Source organism: Haliotis rufescens, unplaced genomic scaffold, assembly GCF_023055435.1.
Source record: "Haliotis rufescens isolate VD_foot unplaced genomic scaffold, xgHalRufe1.0.p SCAF_19, whole genome shotgun sequence".
NCBI lineage: Eukaryota > Metazoa > Mollusca > Gastropoda > Lepetellida > Haliotidae > Haliotis > Haliotis rufescens.
The window spans coordinates 1444367-1464137 of NW_025963879.1; the positions used below are offsets into that span (position 1 = coordinate 1444367).

General features: G+C 36.9%; 1 protein-coding gene across 1 annotated transcript; it reads right to left on the reverse strand.

Annotated features, from left to right (window-relative positions):
• Window positions 1-1555: 1555 nt before the first annotated feature.
• LOC124113015 (regulator of microtubule dynamics protein 1-like) lies at window positions 1556-18157 on the reverse strand. Its single transcript, XM_046473248.2, has 9 exons — window positions 17623-18157; window positions 12663-12798; window positions 10459-10742; window positions 7071-7160; window positions 6481-6536; window positions 5495-5582; window positions 4758-4788; window positions 2462-2595; window positions 1556-1885 (listed from the first exon to the last, which is right to left on the reverse strand). Exons 1-9 carry the CDS (start codon window positions 17758-17760, stop codon window positions 1835-1837), a joined length of 1008 nt encoding a protein of 335 aa, XP_046329204.2. The 5' UTR covers window positions 17761-18157; the 3' UTR covers window positions 1556-1834.
• Between the last annotated feature and the right edge of the window lie 1614 nt (window positions 18158-19771).

Consider the following 19771-nt stretch of genomic DNA (forward strand, 5'->3'; position numbering starts at 1 on the left):
ATATAATTTGTGCATTTGATGACCTCTTGCAGAATGAATACAGGTTGTACACTTTGTGTATATTTTTTTCCAAGTAGATAGAACTACCCATGCGGAGGTGACAAATGCATTTTTGATACAGAAAAAATATATTCTGTAATGTAAGTCATGAGAATACAGACCTGAAACCTTTCCCCATGATCACACATGTAAACTGTAGCTGGCAAACATATTGCTTGGAATGGCAGTGATTGGTAGAATAATTATGCAAAATAACATGATTTCAGGAAATGTATTTCCATAATGACCAATTTCTATCAACTACTGTGCATGTTGTGTACTCCCCAGGGAGCTGAGACTGCAAAGTATGTACAGTAATCTGTTAACTGGGGTAAAAGCTGTATGAGTTGTGCCTTGCATGGAATTAGCAGTACACAATAAAAATAATAATAATAATTTCAGGTTTCATGCTCAGCTCCCTGGGGAGTATACAACCAAGCTGACCTATCAGTAAATGTCATGGAGAGCACATATGGATACCAACTGCTGGCTATCACTCTGAAGATTCATATCAGCGGTAGAGCTTCCATATCACCCTGAAATAGTTACACAAGACGACTTAAGTAGACAGTTTATTGAAATGATATAAGATATATACCATCAAATTCTTTATAAAATCAAGTTGATTGACTGATTTGACATGATAGTAGATTAATAAATATCCACATAAAATTATTGACCAAATATTCAATCAGTCACACTAGCAGTCACACATTAAAAACTTCAATAATATTTATCAATCATAATTCTTTATACACTTTTCATGGAAAATATCAATCTCAATAAAATCAGATTTCTGACATGACTTGTAATGGGATGTCCACCGATCTTTGTGTGGCAGTAGCGAGCACAAAGATCTGATTTTAATGACATTGTCTTTTGATACCACACACACAAGTCAAACAAATGTTTAAAACTCTGAGGCTTGCCAAGGAGTTGTAAACATTTGTCAACAAATGTTCATACGAGGGTGAGATTCTAGTTGTCATCCAAAATCATTCTTCCAACCTTTCAGTTTGCAATAAAGACATAAGGTTTTTCTCTACTCCTATATGTCATCTAATAAAGTATAATTTTGCCCTGACTGGTTATAGTAAAAGCATGGGGATGCTTGCAACATCATCCAGGAGATATTGATCTCACCCAAGCAATATCTCCTGTTGAAGCCAGTTTTGTTTGATGAAGATAGCTTTGTGTAATGAAGATAGTTTGGATGATGAAGTTAGTTTTGTATGATGGAAGATGGTAAATTACACAACACTATAAATTGTTCTCAGGCATCAACACATCAGCAATATTTCAGACAAACTGCATATTCACATGGCCGTTCTTACATGCAGGGGGGTCGGGTGGCCCAGTCGTCTAAGGTGCCACGCTTTGCTGTGCAGACTTGCATCCCTTGGGCATGCCAGAAACCTATGATTGTGGGTTCGAATTCCGGTTCACCCCGATTATGTTTCTAGGTTTGTCAGCACCATACCCGTGCTTGTGGGTTTCACCAAAGTGATAAATGTCTGAGACCTGCATCACTTTGGGCTTTCCTCCCACATTAAGCTGACACGCCGTGATATAACTGGAATACTGTTAAAAGCGGCATTAAACCCAACTCACTCACTCACTCTCATTCACAGAAAGATCCATTATTTTGAATCAACAGTTTTAAAACATATTTGTGACAGAAGACAGAAGTGTGTTCCATACAATAATGAATATGATATAAGTTCATAAATACCACAGAGTGCATCTATTAAAAATAACTGATTTTTAACATTTTGTTTGAAATGAATGGAAGGTTTCACTGCTTAACTCCTAACTTCTTCAATAATTCTTGAGCCTCTTTGTGAGCCTGGAAAGTGAAAAATAAATAGGCATTATGCATGGAAAAGATTAACATAAAACATACACAAGGTTCAAAAACTGCTGTTTAATAATATTGGGAGCTATACATATCATCATATGGTGATAGATTATACAATACATGGCATCTGTTCTGGTACACTCAATCAGCCAGATCCCCCACTGTAACCCCCCACACATCCAAGTTGGCATATCAAGGATGAGGTTCTGGGGAACTGATCTGGAAAGCCCCATGGAGGAGGAAGATCTGGGCAACATGAACCGTACCATTATGGAGACTCAAAACTGGATCTTTGGTGTGGGCAATGACAACTTTAAAACACTCATATGAGAGGGAAGTGCAACAATAACTCTAGAAATGCAACAATAACTCTGGAAGTGCAACAATAACTCTGGAAGTTCAACAATAACTCTATAAGTGCAACAACAACTGTAGATTTGCATTGTAATGTCTCATACTAATTCAGGTGATTATTAAAGGTCAGAATGAAAACATTTATGAGGTTGAAAAGTTTCAAGATGGATTAAGAAAACAATATTCATCACGATGTAAATTTTGATGTACCTGTTCATCATCAGCTGTCTTGACTGGGTACTGTATGGCCATCTTCAGGTAGTGGGTTGCAGGTTCAGGTTTTCCGAGATGCATGTACGTTCTTCCCAACATCACCAGGTTCATGCTGTAGAACCCTGGGTCAACTGGAAGCAAGACATACAAACCTATTGAGTGCTTCTCAATGGCAGAATCACCAAATTACACATATAATGACAATTCATTGAAGGTCATCATGGAGTCATAACCAAAGACAGGAAGACAAAACTACCATGTGGCCTAAACTAACATTTACTTTCTGAAATGAAAATATTTTAAGATTTTCATTTTTCAATTGATGTTTCATACATAGAAGGGAGCCAAGAGAATATCTTCATTTGCCAGGGACTAAACATGCTAAAGAAATCTAGACTTGCCAGAGAATTGTAGTCATGCTTTGGGTGAATGAGTGAGTGAGTATGGTTTTACGCCGCTTTTAGCAATATTCCAGCAATATCACGGCGGGGGACACCAGAAATGGGCTTCACACATTGTACCCATGTCAGGATTCGAACCCAGGTCTTCGGCGTGACGAGCAAACGCTTTAACCACTAAGCTACCCGACCACCCAAGACATGCCTTGGAGTTATGCTTGGATATAATTGTTTCAGGGTGGGTGTGAGAGACTGCATGTAACCTACATATGTTACAATGGAATTCCCTTTCTGCACACTACACCAGTTTTATAACCACCAGTACTATCTTGGAAAAACAAACCACAAATATGAGTAAACATTGAACAGAACATTAACTTTATTCCAACATGAACCAACTGGTTTCTAGTCCACACTTTTGGCACAGGACGTTTTAGCAAAGTTCATACATATTCACAGACCATGACCCAATGTTTTATTAAATATTTAACTCCATGAGCCTTTATTGAATATGAACAATTTTCTATACATGTCTACTGAAAGATTATAATCTTGATATCAATGTAATCAAATCCATGACAATTATTTCTAGGTCTTATGAATGATTCATGTTGTTTATAGGTTTTCTGATCTCAGTTTGTCAGAAATCTAAATAGTTGATAGGTATGAAAGCCAGCACCATGACACATGATAAACCAACTGGGTTGGGTTACTAAATCACCATGCAGATCAGAAGCCGACATAATACATTATTCTACCATGACATTTTAGAATCCTGCTTTCTGATTGGTCAACCAGCAATATCAAATGTATGTTAGACCATAATTTTGCCAAAGACTACATTATCGCAAATGAAAATATTTATTCAGAAGTACATCTTTCGCAAACCCGCCCATTTGTCAATTTCAAATACTGGTCTGACTTTATTAATGTTGCTAAATAGTTTGGTTTGGTTTGTTGTTTTACGCCACACTCAGCAATATTCCATTTATATGACGGCGGTCTGTAAATAATTGAGTCTGGACCAGACAATCCAGTGATTTACATCATGAAAATCGATCCACACAATTGGGATATGATGACATGCATCAACCAAGTCAGTGAGCCTGACCACCCGATCCCGTTAGTCGCCTTTTACGACAAGCATAGTCGCCTTTTAGGGCATGCATGGGTTGCTGAAGACCTATTCTACCCCGGATCTTCATGGACTTGCTGACTAACATGTTGTGGTTCCCACAAGCATGGCAATATATTTCAGGCAGAAAACTTAACAAACAAATACTAAGAGAGTGTATTGTAGACTTTGGTAACATCAACACAGCTTGACTTTGACATTACTCTATCACATACTGTGTCATGTCTACTGTGTCACAATGCTTAGACATCCCATCTGTTTGTTGGTTTTTTTTGTTTAACGCTGCACTCACCAATATTCCAGCTATATGACGACGGTTTGTAAATAATTGATTCTGGACCAGAATCGATCCATGCAATTGAGATAGGATGACATTCATCAACAAAGTCAGCGAGCCTGACCACCCAATCCTGTTAGTCATCTCTTACGACAAGCATAGTCGCCTTTTACGGCAAGAATTGGTTGCTGAAAACCTATTCTACCCCAGATTTTCACGGGTCTCATCCCATCTGAAGTACACACTATTACGACGTCATGGTATTACATCCCATCTGTAGAACTAAGACTTCATTATAGTGTGTACTTCAGAACAAAACATTACAAAGGTCGCTTCATTTTCTCTGGTGATGTTAGTTTGCATAATGCTTACAGGACATCTGCCTACATGATTGTATAGTGTCTCAGTGAAGCGGTTCAAGTAACATACAGTAACATGACGAATCAAATATTTACTGTACATGTAAAGAGGTGGTTTTCTTACCTTCCTCTGCCTTCTGGAAATACCCCAGAGCCTGCAAACACAATGAATGGAACATACAGCTTATCCATCATATTTCAAGCATACACAACGTTTCAAATATGGCCATAGTTATCCTCACCCATCTTACTACCAAACACCCCGCATCACATTTCACAAATGTCCAAACAAAATTTACAGGCATTGAATACTCAATAAAACCCACAAATCTGACAACACATATTATTATACCTCCATATCAGAATGATGAGATTCGACTGGTTCACGAGATTTTCATAAAATACTATGTATACCGCCTTGGGGGGAAATTTCTCAGAGGGAGAATAATCCCTTATACCCCGCCATGAGCAAGTGGATTTCTCAGAGGTAGAATAAATCCCTTATACCCCGTTTCGAAGCAAAAAGCTGCCCGCTTTTTCTGAGTCAAAGAAAGTCACATGACATAGCACAAGTTAACCTCAGCCCAATCAAACAGCTGTTTTCTATAAATTTTGAATTTGTTTTAATTCCTATGCAATGTCATATTAAAACAAGTCCGTAAGATAAATTTGTTGTAGCAGGATCACTTGGGGTACACGGGGTTTATGCATCCCTTACATAAAACCCCATGTACCCCTCATGATACTACTACAACTTTTAGTGTTCAGCTCCCAAGAATCAAGAGTTCTCGAGAATCATCTGGACTCCCAAATGGACAGACTGAAGTAGATCCTCACAACACTACCCTGACTGAGACTTACCTCTTCATAGGTAGACTTGGGTGGGGAGGCAAACAGCGCAGCAGCTATATTCCTCTGGTACCACGCCAGGTCAGCAAATGCATAGCACCTAGACACATACAGGAACAACTCAGCTCACTTCACAGAGTGTGTGGAAACACAGCATCATACAAACTTCAACGATATATACACAATTCATTCAACATTTGGTTTTCCTATTGTGTATATTTAAATATTTGAATATGTATTCAGTGAGATACTGTATTTATCTGAAACTATATAATCCATATTTCACTTGAATGAATAACACTTTATGCCAGAACTACTTCCACACTTCTTCAATGCCACTATGGTTTTCTTAAAAAGATTGTGAAGATCAGTAGGAAAATACATATAAAAATTAACATTTATCTTTTCTAGTCAAATAAAATGTTTATCTCATCTTGAGAACTGACGAAAGTGACAATTACACTCACTGCACCATCACTCAACAGAGATCTATAAATGATTCAGAATTAGGTTTCCATGATCAAGTCTTTGAAAGCCATTTAGAAGTGATACGCATAAGGAAGAGAAGGTAAATGTCAGCTTCTCTATCATGAGTATATGCTCCATTCTCCTCCTTAAGTGTCCATGGATTGCAAATTGGGAAAATAAATTAATCATTTTGTTCAAAGTTCGGATTTTATTTTTAAAGTCTTTATTTTCCTAAATTCAGAGGTATTTTAACAAACTAAGCATTATTGCCTCCTACACTTTATTGCCTGTTGTCAGTGATATGCAATTACCTCTACAAACCCAGAACTTTAGTTATAATTATATTAACATGAATTGGGAAATTTTTAATTCCAATTAGGGAATTTTTACTGACATTTGCTGCAGATGTGTGTGGTGTTGAATATCAGCGTTTGAGCTGGTCTAGTTAAATCCCTGCTCATGGAAATATCAACTTTGTTTGACAAGGTACGCTGTGAAAATGCTTCAATTTCTAACACTAACACACTCACCAGTATCCCACTGAGTACATTGAGGTAGAATCTCTTGGGTTCAGCTCTATTGCTTTCTGAAATCAAAACATGTGCTGTTGGAGAGCATGGTAACATCTTTGTTATCAGTATGAAGAAATTGGAGATATTAGGTCTCTGATAGATGTTTTCTAGAAATTCCACTTAGCATATGCAAATTTGGTATAAGTATGGGAGAGTAGCTGTGAAATATCTCATCAATTTTTTTTGCCAAATATTTAAAACATATTGTGAAACAATCCAGCTTCTTCTGAACTCAGAAATTCAGCTTCACATGTTTGATTCAATTTGTTGATTTAGGCTATATGACAGCGGACTGTAAATAATCCCATCTGGACCAGACAATCCAGTGACTCATATTATGAGCATCGATCCACACCATCAGGGTACAATCACATACAATCCACCAAGTCACCAGCTAATCCATTAAGTTGCGTTGCACGCCCAGCTGAGGTCGCTATAGTCCAATTCTAACTCCAAATCCCCACAGGGGAGGGAACAGATCAATTTGATGCAGAGACAATATCACTTATTTCAAACCGCCATTCATAAAAATATGTTTACAAACATACCAGGAAATGTTCTTTGACTGTATAAGCATTGGATATCCTCTGCTTCATGCCTTCATATTCCCCTGTGTAGTCCAGCAGTATTGCATACCACTGAAACAGATCATCCACATTCAAACATCACAAGCTTTGTTGTACAGTGGAAACAAGCATACAATCCCCTCAGGGGACCCTAAAAATAGCTCTCTCTTTTAAATACAGAAACCAATAAAACAATGTTTTGAAATTCATCTGATATGTTCATATGACTGACTAGCCATTTATCTTTCCATAACAAGCATGTTTTGGACGTATGACTTCACCAAGTTCTTTCAAGTTCCCATCCCTATCAAAATTCCATCAGCCTTCATCAGAATCTTCAACCAATCTATAGAGAAGATAAGAGTCTGTACATTGTTCACCTCTTGTTCTGTTAGAGGAAAGTTCCACGTTCTCTTTAGAAGTGCATCTAAGAGGATATTATATACCACAAAAATATCCCCACTGGTCTAACATACCTGCACTAAAAGCACTAAAGAAATGTTTTATGCCTAAAAATCTGAATTAAACAACACTCTCTAAATATGGTGTACATTCAAAAGCCAAACTTAACTTTAGATAAACATTTTGATAAATAAAACTTTTATGATCATCATTTTGGTGCATATTTAGTTATTTTGTCATTGTATAAATTGCTCATGTACAACAGTTGGTGGGTTTGTAGAGAAATAAATGAATCTTGAATCTTGATCTTTATATCATGCATAAAAACGCATCAATGAAGTGCTGGAAATTAAAGCGGAAAGGATTCACCAGTGTACCGTGATATTGAGCTCAATGATACAATACCAAAATACAACATGTTTGACTCTATCATATACTAACATTTGGTCTCTAAAAAATAAAATATTGTGTTATTTTTGTTTGTTAAACTCAACTTTAATACAAACCAGTAATTGAGAATTTCTTTATATTCAGAAAATGAAGAAATCTAGACTTTTTAAAAAAAGAAAAGAAGAAGACGAAAAAAATAATTTAGATTTAGACTTCCTAAAGTTTTGTAGACATGCATAAAATAATTTCTGATACTTTCTTTCAGATATTTTTATTCCATGTAGTCTTTCAGTCTGAACTTACTTTGGTGTTGTCTCAATATCAGTTATCATGATCATTAATCATCAAAGTGAATGTTAATGTTTGCTAATAATGTATTAAAATTACAATATGTATTGAATCATAAACAAAGAGTCACGATACACATGTTATTGTGACTTGTGAGCAGTGTTTCAGTCAAACCAGAATCCTGACCATCACAGCCATTTCAGACATCAGACGTTTCCCACACATTAATAGAGCTTGTCCAATTCCCATGCCGTTTGGCTGTAAATTTCTCAAGAATACATGCCTCTCTGCCAAAACAATTTCCCTTCTTTTCATTCCTAATGTTCTGACATGCAAATCTCCAAATTGACAGGTTTTGTTCTTCAGTGGAGAACAGGTGGGTGGTAAAATCTAATCTCCAGCATAGCTTGATTACAATTCATGAGCCAAGGGAATTAATGATGATCGACTTGAGTCAGCTGTCACCACAGAGACCCTAATTATCATACTGAAGACATTGCTGCTTAACCAGATAGCTTATTGTATAAAAGTGTCTGTCAGTGTAACTCTCCAGGCACAATGAGGACATACACTTTCAACACAACACTCCCTACCTACCGTATAGCATAGCACTTACCAATACCTTTAATCTATGTTCATCTCCAGTACTTGAAATTAAGCATTTCAGTAAACAGGTTTAGAATTTGTTTGCTTGTTTGTTGTTTAACTCCGAAACCCAGCTATATGATGGTGGTCTGTAAATAATCGAGTCTGGACCAGCTAATCCAGTGATTAATATCATGACCATCGATCCACGCAATTGGGATCGATGACATGCATCAACCAAGTCAGCAAGTCTGACCACCCGATCCCATAAGTTGCCTCTTACGACGAGCATAGTCGCCTTTTACGACAAGCATGGATTGAAGATCTTATTCTACCCTGTATCTTCACAGGTCTAACAGGGTTAGAAACTAAGTATTGTTTTCATTAGTCCACAAAAATGATCTATTGTAGAGTTACCAACAAACTGATGGTAAAAGTGGTCGTCCACAAGGAAATGTCAATAGTCCTTCCTGCATGTTACTAGTCTCTGAATAGTGAACTTATGTTTAATCTCGAACCCTGGTCAAATGTTGAAAGTAAAGATTTAGGTGGTCTGGATTAATTCAGCAAAATACAAGGACCCCAGGCCACCTCTTATCAATGTTGGAAATTAAATGGGCCCTGGGGTTTCATGTTTGCTGAATCTTGAACTTTTAACATTATGTCAATGACAAGGACCCACTGACTTCCACGCATTGTTCACCAATATATTTCAGACAAATTCCTGGCTTCACAAACTTGAAAGTTGGTATTTAACATTTTGTAGTACGAAGCCAATTATCAGTTGGAGATGCATCTATTTATAATGGTAGCTGGATTATCTCCCAACTAAATTCTTGTAAATTTCAACGGTTCTCTGACAGGCACACTCAATATTCATCTATTCTGGCATTTCTAAATTATGAATGTGAAACCACCAACTTGACAAAACATAATTTCCTTCAAGACATACCTGGCTGAACAGAAGGAATGAAAGGTTAGAAAGGATAAGGACAACTAAAACTGACCAAATGTTTAGCTGGGTTACCCTTTAAAAGTAAAGATAAAGGTCCTTTCCAACTGAAATGTCAGATATAAAAGCAGCGTTAGAAATTAGCACTAGTCCTGTAGTCCTTACCAAACTGCCCAATGGTAAAGGTATCATAAGGACTTTTAGAAATTTGCCCATTTTAAGGGTTTTGCTATATGTTATCATAATAAGGACTAGTGGACAAAAACTGTTAGTTTCTAACCCTCAAAAGTAACCAAAAAAATATAAAAACGGCTGTAAAAAAGTTTTGGACATCTGACATTATATAGTACATAAATATGGCTAACATACATGACAAACCTCAAGATAAAACTACACGCAAGTTAAATATTAAATATTTGGTTTATTTCCTGAATTATTTCCTTAAAATACTGTGTCCTTTTGGATATTGATACTGTTTTCTCATCATGATCGTCATCATTATTCCTGTAATGAGTGAGTGAGTGAGTATGGTTTTACGCCGCTTTTAGCAATATTGCAGCAATATCACAGTGGGGGACACCAGAATTGGGCTTCACACATTGTACCCATGTCGGCAATCAAACCCGGGTCTTCGGCATGACGACCAAACACTTAAACCACTAGGCTACCCGACCGCCCCTTATTCCTGTAAGAATCAAAACTCTTCTTCCTTCTCAATAAAACTGACTTCAACATAAAGCACAAAACCCATACCTTATGACATGCAAAATTTTCTTTGTTTAATGCTAGTGCCTTCTTAGCATATTCGAATGCTTCATAAACACAAACACGTCGCTGCGTTTTGTCCTTTCTCCCGAGAAACTTTCCTTTATCACAAGCAGCTCTGGCAAGGCGCCACAGGATTCCATCGTTTTCAATGTCTTTGAACTGAATGAGGTAATTATACAACTGGATCGGATCATTGTCTTCATACAGGCGGTCAGCTTCAGCAATGATTGTCTGGGTTTTGGCAGCACCTGGGTTACTTGGTGGGGATTCTGGCCAACATAGAAACACAGCATGACCAGGTGGCTTAAAGTTAAACCACTCTATTACATCATAATCCAGACTTAGTTCTTGCAAATGAGATTGTTGCCTCTGTACCTGTTGCGTGCAGCCATTATGAACATTATTGTTCAAATTAATCAATTTCATCAATTAATGGTGTTGATGATAATGAGGATGTTGGAGATTTAATGAGCGCTTCCGAGGGACCTGATTTCGCACCAATAGATCTAATTGGTGTCAGTTTCCAGCCAGGGAATTGATCATGAAATCTGTGCTAGATTATTTTCCAATCATACCAGTTCACTTTTATGAATTAGCAGCAGATCATAAAATTGATGATAATATGTTTAAAAATATGAAAGTGTAATAGACAAGGTATAAAAGAAAACTGACAAAGTTTATATTTTCTCTCATGCAAATATCAACTTGGTCAGGTCACTTGATAGATAAACATGTTTTCTGATAACAAAATACAAATATCCTTTGTGTATTAATATATCAAATGAGTTAACTCTGAAAGATGGTACCGGTACCTTTGTAAGGAAATAAGGTATCCCAAGTGTGGAGAGCATCCACAATGTTTGTTTGTTGGTTAAAGATGCACTCAGCAAGTTTCTTTTTACAAGACAGCAGTGTGTAAAAAATTGAGTCTGCACCAGCAACACCAGTGATTGACATCAAGTGCTCTGATCTATGCAATTGGGATACGATGACATGACTACCCAATCCCAATAGTTGCCTCTTATGACAAGTATGGGTTGAAGACTAATTCTAGCCATGCTAACTCGGATCTTCACAGGGCTCATTAAGAATGAAAGTGCTTGTTGAGTAGGACATGACAATATGTAGGAGCCTGGAGGATCAGGGTTTCATATCAGTTCATTTTGGTAATGATATAGAATATGTCCAAACAAAAGTAAAATAATGAAAACGTCCTATTGCCATTTGTCTACAGCCAAACCATAGTAGGATCAGTACAACATATACTGTAAATCCCAAGATTAATATATGTCAACTTCAGTGGGTCCATATTTAGAAAATGTTGGTGCAATATGCCTTGGCGGGATAAAAATAAGATTAACTTCAGAATTTTATTTTTGTCCATTTCAACAAAATTTACAGTTGGCGGACCCGCAAAGCAAGTATTAAAAAGGTGTGGCCTCACTTATCTCTGAAGTTTCGCCCTGACAGTCAATTCTATTTGACGCATTCCAACATGAAGGATGCTAAAGAAACAGGACTATCATATTTCCAAACTCGATCTATTCTTATGATCATGTTGACATTAAGATATCACTGTTGCTCTATTTTCGGCAGCAAAAACATGAATCATTAATAAGGTCATAAAAATAAGTTTTCTATAAGTAGCTTTGTTTTCTCCGCGTTTTCTTAAGAGGCAGAACACATGATGGCAGCCATGGTGGCATAGTTTAGGCCAGAATAACTTACTTGTTATCATGGTTATACAACTTATTATACTAGTGTTAAAGGTCTGAGAAATCTTGACATTAATATTGAGTGGTTTTGGCACTGTAGGTATGAGCGAACAAGTGTCTATTTCCAAACAAATTTTCATTTTCATTTCCATATCTATTTCTCACAATACGGAAATCCCAGCTTTTGCTATGCCCATGCCTTTAAAAAAACACTTCTGGAAGGTCATCAAAATACAAAGATTGAAATAAATAACCATAAACAGACATTGGACATTACATCTAGTTCGCACACTAACCATAACAGTGCTGAGCCAATAAGTTTGTTTAAAACTGGTGAAAATCATGTTGATCATGTATAATATTACCGGTAATTGCTTGTATGATCATGTAGACTGTGTTGAGTCATTGATAATCCGACTAGATACCTGTCATGAGTTGTGACACTACAGCCTACATGTTTTTCATCTCACTTACCTTTAGCAGCTGGCGCAGAGTTCCCAAATCCAAAACTGACAGCCTTAACCACTGCCAGTCCTGGTATGAAGACAAGTGGCAGTTTGGTGCAGGATGATGGCCTTTTGGGCTGACAATGAAGTTGTGCTGCTGTCTTCTGAAATAGGATTGCACAGATGTAATAGAATTCACAATTTTCTGATCAGGAACAGATTGTTATCTTTAGTCACATACTAAAGTACCTGAATATGAAACATCTGAAAAAAGACAAAGTTCTAAAGGCTTATTTCTGAATACTTCTCTACTGGGCTAGCTGATAGTTTATTCGACATAATGTATATACTTGTAACTCTGGATAATTCTGGTTTCTGTATGCTGGACTTCATTTGAAAACATCCAGACAATAAGATTTCCGGACCAAATACGTCATTGTTTCAGAAGGATCGTGTAAGTATGGTATATATATGTATTGTGGATCTCATGATCACCACTGTAAAATGTCCATATTGTTGACATGTTGGGGAGAAAGTGATTGTAGATTTGCATTAGTTACATAATCGCTTCATCCAAGATGCTGTTGGAACAATTATTGTACCTTTTACATAAGGTGTTAACCTTATCATGCTTATACCACCCTAATGTTTCAAAGCATTATCATTAATGTTTCTGCACAAATTAGAAATATATAAGGGGGATAATGGATCTCCTTGTCTTACAGTAACCATGTCTACAGCTCTATGATAGTGTGGTGAAGTCAGAGGCACACCGATTTACACACTGTATCATATATTTCAGTAGAATGTTTGTATTTAGTGTTGTATTGAGTGGGTTGGGTTTTAAGCTGCTTTTAGCAATATTCCTTCAATATCATGGTGGCAAGACACCAGAAATGGGCTTCACACATTGTACATATGAGGGGCCTCAAACCCGCACCTTCGGCATGACAAGCAATCGCTTTAACCACTAGGCTACCCCACCTCACCCAGTGTTGCATTGAATTTCCCAAATTTAGTACGTCGAATATTGCTTCCATGAACTCTACACAATGAAAGCTTTTTCAAATTCATCCATATTTCCATATAATCAGTGATTCAATTATATCATAGATTAATCCTGAATATTCACTGACTGTATTGATTTAACAGATATCTGTTGTCTTTAAAATGCATTATCTAAATATTAAATGTGGTATACATAACTTTCATATTTATAAACAGTAGGACTCGACCATTTAAATGGTGTATGACATGAAGTAGCAAAGAAGTTTTACAAGCAGATAATGTCCTTGCTTTTTTTGCCTGACGCCACACAGCAGTACTCCTGCTATTTGACAGAGGCCAGTAACAATCGTGTCTAGACCAGACACATTTACCAATTTTGTTTAAACTAAACAACAACAGTTTAATTTTTAATTATGTCTGCTGTGTACAATTGCAATAATTCTGCTGCTTTTAAAAAGCAGAGAAAGAAAGAAATTTGGTCATTTTGCAACACAGTGGAGGGCAGTTTTACTGTATCGGCCTAAACATTTCTTTTGTAGTTGACTCAACATAATTGATAAATGCTACTGAGCTTATGATGAAACTCGGGGAACAGAAACATCAACACGGTTCAAGTAAATATATAACGTCAATGTTTAATAACATGATGGCAAAAGAAAATAAGACACAAACTAGATACTTTTGAACAATTGGCATCAAATCTTCCTACTTAATACATCATATAAATTGACAACAGCTCCATTTACAAACCTAATCAAAGACATTCAAGTGCATCAAATACCTTTTTAATCAGTAGATATACAGATTTAATCAGAAAGATTTAGGTCTTGATGGATTATATAGATTCATACCAAATACCAGGCTCTGACATTAACTGATTTTAAGAAAGCATTTGACATGGCTGAACATGACCTACTTCGTTACTGTTCACTGTCCATGGCTGCCAAAACAGGTCGTTCACAATGACAGTGCTATTTACAATTTGCCTAGACACAGGACCCCCCCCCCCCCCATCTGTATGTATTGGAAGTTTTGGAGCCACCCTGAAGTATGACTGAATTACTCAGGACGAGCTGCCATTGTACGAAAAGAAAGCGTCAGAGACTGCTAATTTCTGTGACAATCTCATTAAAATCAGATCTGATTTCTCGCTACCGCTAAACAAAGATCTGAGGACATCCCATTACAGGTCAAGTCAGACCGACCTTGCGTGAACTTTGACCGACCAATGGAATGACCAATCAGAAGGCAGCTTTTCGTGCTTTACAGCACAAAATTCAAATTGGCGACTACGCTTCGAAACATATTTTAACAAATTTTCGATTACAAATTTGAAACCTGAACAACAAAAAACCCATTCTGGAATGGTCTAGATTGTAAGGATTCAGTCATTAAACCCATAACTATCGTTTGGAATACCCCATGTTAAAGTTTTCGAGATTGCATGATTAGAAATCACATTCTGACTGTCACTTTCATAATCTGGTAAGCGATGCACGGATTGGTCGGATGGAAGGTCGTTCTGACGTGACCCCTAATGAGATGTCTTCTGATCTTTGTTTAGCGGGAGCGAGAACTAAGGTCTGATTTTAATTAGATTGATTTCTGTGACCAATGACTGTGTGGCCATGACACAGTGGTTAGTGTGTGTTTTACATATTTGTGTGTTCTGAAATAGATTTGATAAGCTGTTATTCCGATCTAGAATGCATACAAATATAATATTCTCATAGACATATGCAAGGTTTTTGTTTGAAAAGGCATGTTGTTTTTTAGGTATCAAATAGAATTAGATACCTGATTGATTTTAATATCATCTTGACCAATCAATTGACCAATATATTGTTTTATGACAAAAGTTATCTAGAACTCTATGGTTACACTACAAGTCACTAATGTTCGAATTTCCTTCTGACTTTGCACGCATTACTTCTGACATTCAGTCAACTTCAGTGATTGCCTGGCCAGATAGGTTTAGTCATGTATCTAGATACATTTGGCCAGGGCTAAAGTCAAACTATTCCCAATCAGATATTTTGTACCTATCTCTTGAAACAAAATAGCTCATACCTGGGTAGGGTCAGATAATAGGGGGTTGGGTACCCGGATAGTAAGTTTGAAATCATCCTAGCCCTACCGCAGGACTACCCAGACCCGAGGTTAGTCATGTGATATACTGTTTAAGGAGAGTAACAATGAGAGTTACACCACAAGTCGCTAGGGGTGACTATTGGTCTGGAAATCACTACTGCGATAACTATTGACATTGCAAGCAACTATTGCGATTATTATTGAGTTTTCAGTGTATCATTTGAGATGGATTTTAGTGTTGAATTAAACCTTGGAACTGAAGTTTCCTTTGAATGTGATAACCATAACAACAAATAAAAAGTAAAGTTTGAGATATGACTGATTTGTTTTTTCTTTACCCTAATAATTTAAGAAAAAGAAACTTCCACATTACCATGTGTAAATTACTACCACTCATGATCAAAAGAAAAACAATTTTGAAAAGCATTGCATGTATTTTATTGATATGGTAAATACAATTGAAACTATCAATATTCCTAACTGAAATCGATACTTTTGACCGGAAACTGATTTAACAATCGATTTACTGACTTTAAGTGCTTACCAATCGCAATATATCGTGACACCCCTACAAGTCGCCAATGTTAGCACTTCTTTCTGACTATGCATGCTTTACTTCTGACATTTCTTTGTTTGAGCAAAGATAAAGTTCCAGTCAACGTCAGTGTATTCATGATCAGATCATTATATACATGTATCTTAACAGTTTCTGCCAAGGCTCCAGTAAAACATTTACAGTGTGACATTTCATACCCAACTCTTGGGACCTATGGCAGGTACCCGGTAGGGTTGGGTAATAGGGGGTAGTTGGGTAGGAAATTTGGACTCGTCCCAGCCTTAGTACTCAATCATATAATAACGATTACAAAATACAATATTAATAACTTTCCAGTTGCAGACACGCCACCAAGTCTTAAACAGATATAAAATGACAATGAAAATGCCTACGTTTTGGACAAACTTACAGCCATCATCAACAGTAATCAAACATCCTACATAAGATTTTGGTCTATATGCCACAAATTTTCCTATAACCTCACCAGTCTGTGACGTTAGCCATTCGTCTGAAACCCTAGTCTAGTCTTTTTTGCACAAACTGCCTCAATATATATCCTTTTCTTCAACCAAAACACATCACCCTTTGACAAAGTATTCACCATGATACATAAACACTTACTTCTACTTAACCTGTTGTAACATTATGTACCAATTTAGTCATGCACAATGTATAACAATGATCTTTAGTGTCTATTACCTTGATATTATGATAATATGTATTCATTATGTTCACGTACAATATGTACAAAAATGTAATATTGATGACCATAATTTTTTTCTCTCTAGATCTACAATGATGACTGAATACTGTGTTAATCTGTGACTAGAAAAATATTAAAAGTATTTCAAAGAAAGTTTACCATGTTGACAGGTGCTCAGACCATACAGGTATCCTTGTGACCACAGACTATTGCACCATTTTCACAATCAAATTCTGTATTTGTCAGGTATTTGGACTTCAAAACATACTTGCAAATACGCTGAATACTTGAATTCAGTAACATGTAAATAAAAGTATGTCCACAATTTTCTTTTCCAATGTTTATTGCGCTTTATTACCAATGTCATTATCACCATGGCTACCATGAGCAGGAAATAGTTGATTCTATCAGCAGTATTGGATCACTATGCCAAATATATCATAAACATAATGCATGCAAAACAAGTATATATGTATACCAACATGCCTGCTTATCACAGATATAACCGCTAGATCTAAAGCCAGTATCCAATTATGCTGCTACTACAAGCAACATTATCATACTCAAAGCCATTCACCGAGTCACTCTGTCCAGTCAATGTTCATATTGAGATCGGTAGATCACACTTACCCCTATCTTGTTCCCCCGAGTTCTCAATTGACTGAGATTTCTTTCCCGAAGCGAATGTCCATAGGTCCCATTGAAAGAACGTGCATAATCTCTGATCAAAGGTAGAAGTTTCATAAGTTTCTCACTGGGCGCGGCCATCTTTGCGTGGAGACTAAAACGTACCTTCTTTGACAGAAGAGTGACTAAACTAGCAGACGACACGTGTCACGTTGGCGTTTATATAAGAGATCCCACTTTCACACGTTTTTAGCTGTTTCGCACTGTCTATATTATGAACTGATTGCGTGAACGATGGATCCCGCGGATCTTTATCTTGACCGTTTAATTTGTTTGACAAGGCGTGAATAGGATGAAATTGGAAAATAATTGTAGTCAAAATGTGAATCAAGTGTCGGCTGATTATGTTCGATTTGCTCTTTGACCCGGTGACAGCACGTGAACGCCTCTAGGTGTGGAGATAGTATTTGTGAATGCTAGAGTTATATCCGCGCTGAAAGTGAAGATTGTGCCTACATATCGTGGAGGCGTCCGAAATGTGCGCATTTAAGGGTGTTACCGATAGCTATCGTCTGTTTTGCGTCAGCAGTGGCTGCATGTACAGAGCATTGGCTAACGCACAGTTCTCGAATCAATAGACACAATATGGAAATGTTACTAGGAGTTTTGTGCCTATCAAAGTTGCTCTTTGTCTCGCTGTTTAGTGTATGTACCTAGTGTACCGTTTATCCTCTGAATTGGAGATAGATATGCATGCGTGGCACTGAAGTGAATACGTCCATCAATGGCATAAATGCATTCGGCAATTTACAATCAGACACGAACCGTCTATGACATTTACTTTTAATTTCCGTATCAAGGAAAGTACAACATAACACGTAAGGACATAATTAAATACTGAATATAGCGTTTAATGTTGGCAGTTCGACGATATATTGTATAGAAGGATTTATCTAAACTATCTTGTGTAGTAGATAATGGAAGTAAAGGCCACACACATTAATCAGGCGCGGCACACGATTACACAATAATCCATTAAATGTCCGAGGAGAGGTTCAATTTCTAGCTATGCTCTCTCTATAAATGAACGAGGTTTGTCTAGATCACCAAGAGAAAAGTCTGAAAACATATATATTACCTAATATTGCGCATAATACCCATAGAAAACAGGAGCTATTATTTTCAGTAATTCTCACTGAGCTTAATGACAAGTATCACACAGTTTTAACATCAGAGTAAATGAGCGCATTTAATACTCATAGGATTTGAAATAACCGAGTACACTTGTTGAAATTAATGATTGTATTACGCTCGCTCTGGCCCGGGAAATACAAGAATTCTGACACTCGTTTCGTAAAACCATGTCACACATTCTTGTTCAATGATCTCTATTTTTATAAACTGTTTTAAAAAAAGACCACGGGTTACAAAATTAATTGACTTGAGACAGATTATCCGTAATTCCTTGTTGCTAGAGGTTTGTTCTATAAACAATCGCCACACCCATTCTTTATAGAAAGCAGTGAGTTTCAGACGCTGTATTTTCGGGAACACCAATAAATAGTACCCATAGGGACACGGATATGGTGAAAGTAATTTCAATAATTCTCACTGAGCATTGTGATTTGTATTTATGGTGATCGGCTATGTAGGTGTATGAGAATAATGATGAATGAGCGTTGCTTTTCGTTTTGTCTTCAGTCCAACTTTTTAGTACTCCGGACATTTTTACCGGTCCCAACTGTGTCCGAATTGAACAGATTCCACTTAAGGATTGAGATTGTATTTGTTGACGTTCATCAGCTGATGAAGACAGTGCCTCACGTGAGCAAATTCCATAATTTGGTTTGTTATCACAAATGTCCGGGTTAATTAATTATGACGTCAATTTCTACTGGACTATTGGTAGTGTTCACCTAGGCGAGGTCAAGCTACTTTCAATATTGTAGTTTAAATATTACTTAGCGCAACATTTAACAACACACATGCGGGACAGATCATCTGTAATGTTTGGTAGGTTACTCTCCAGGTATTACGAATGAATGAGTGCACTAATGTCTGACGTACATGTTAGTGATTCTCAATGCCACGTGACGTCATCAATTGTTCATGACGTCATAAATATGACATTTCGTCACCATATTGACTTACT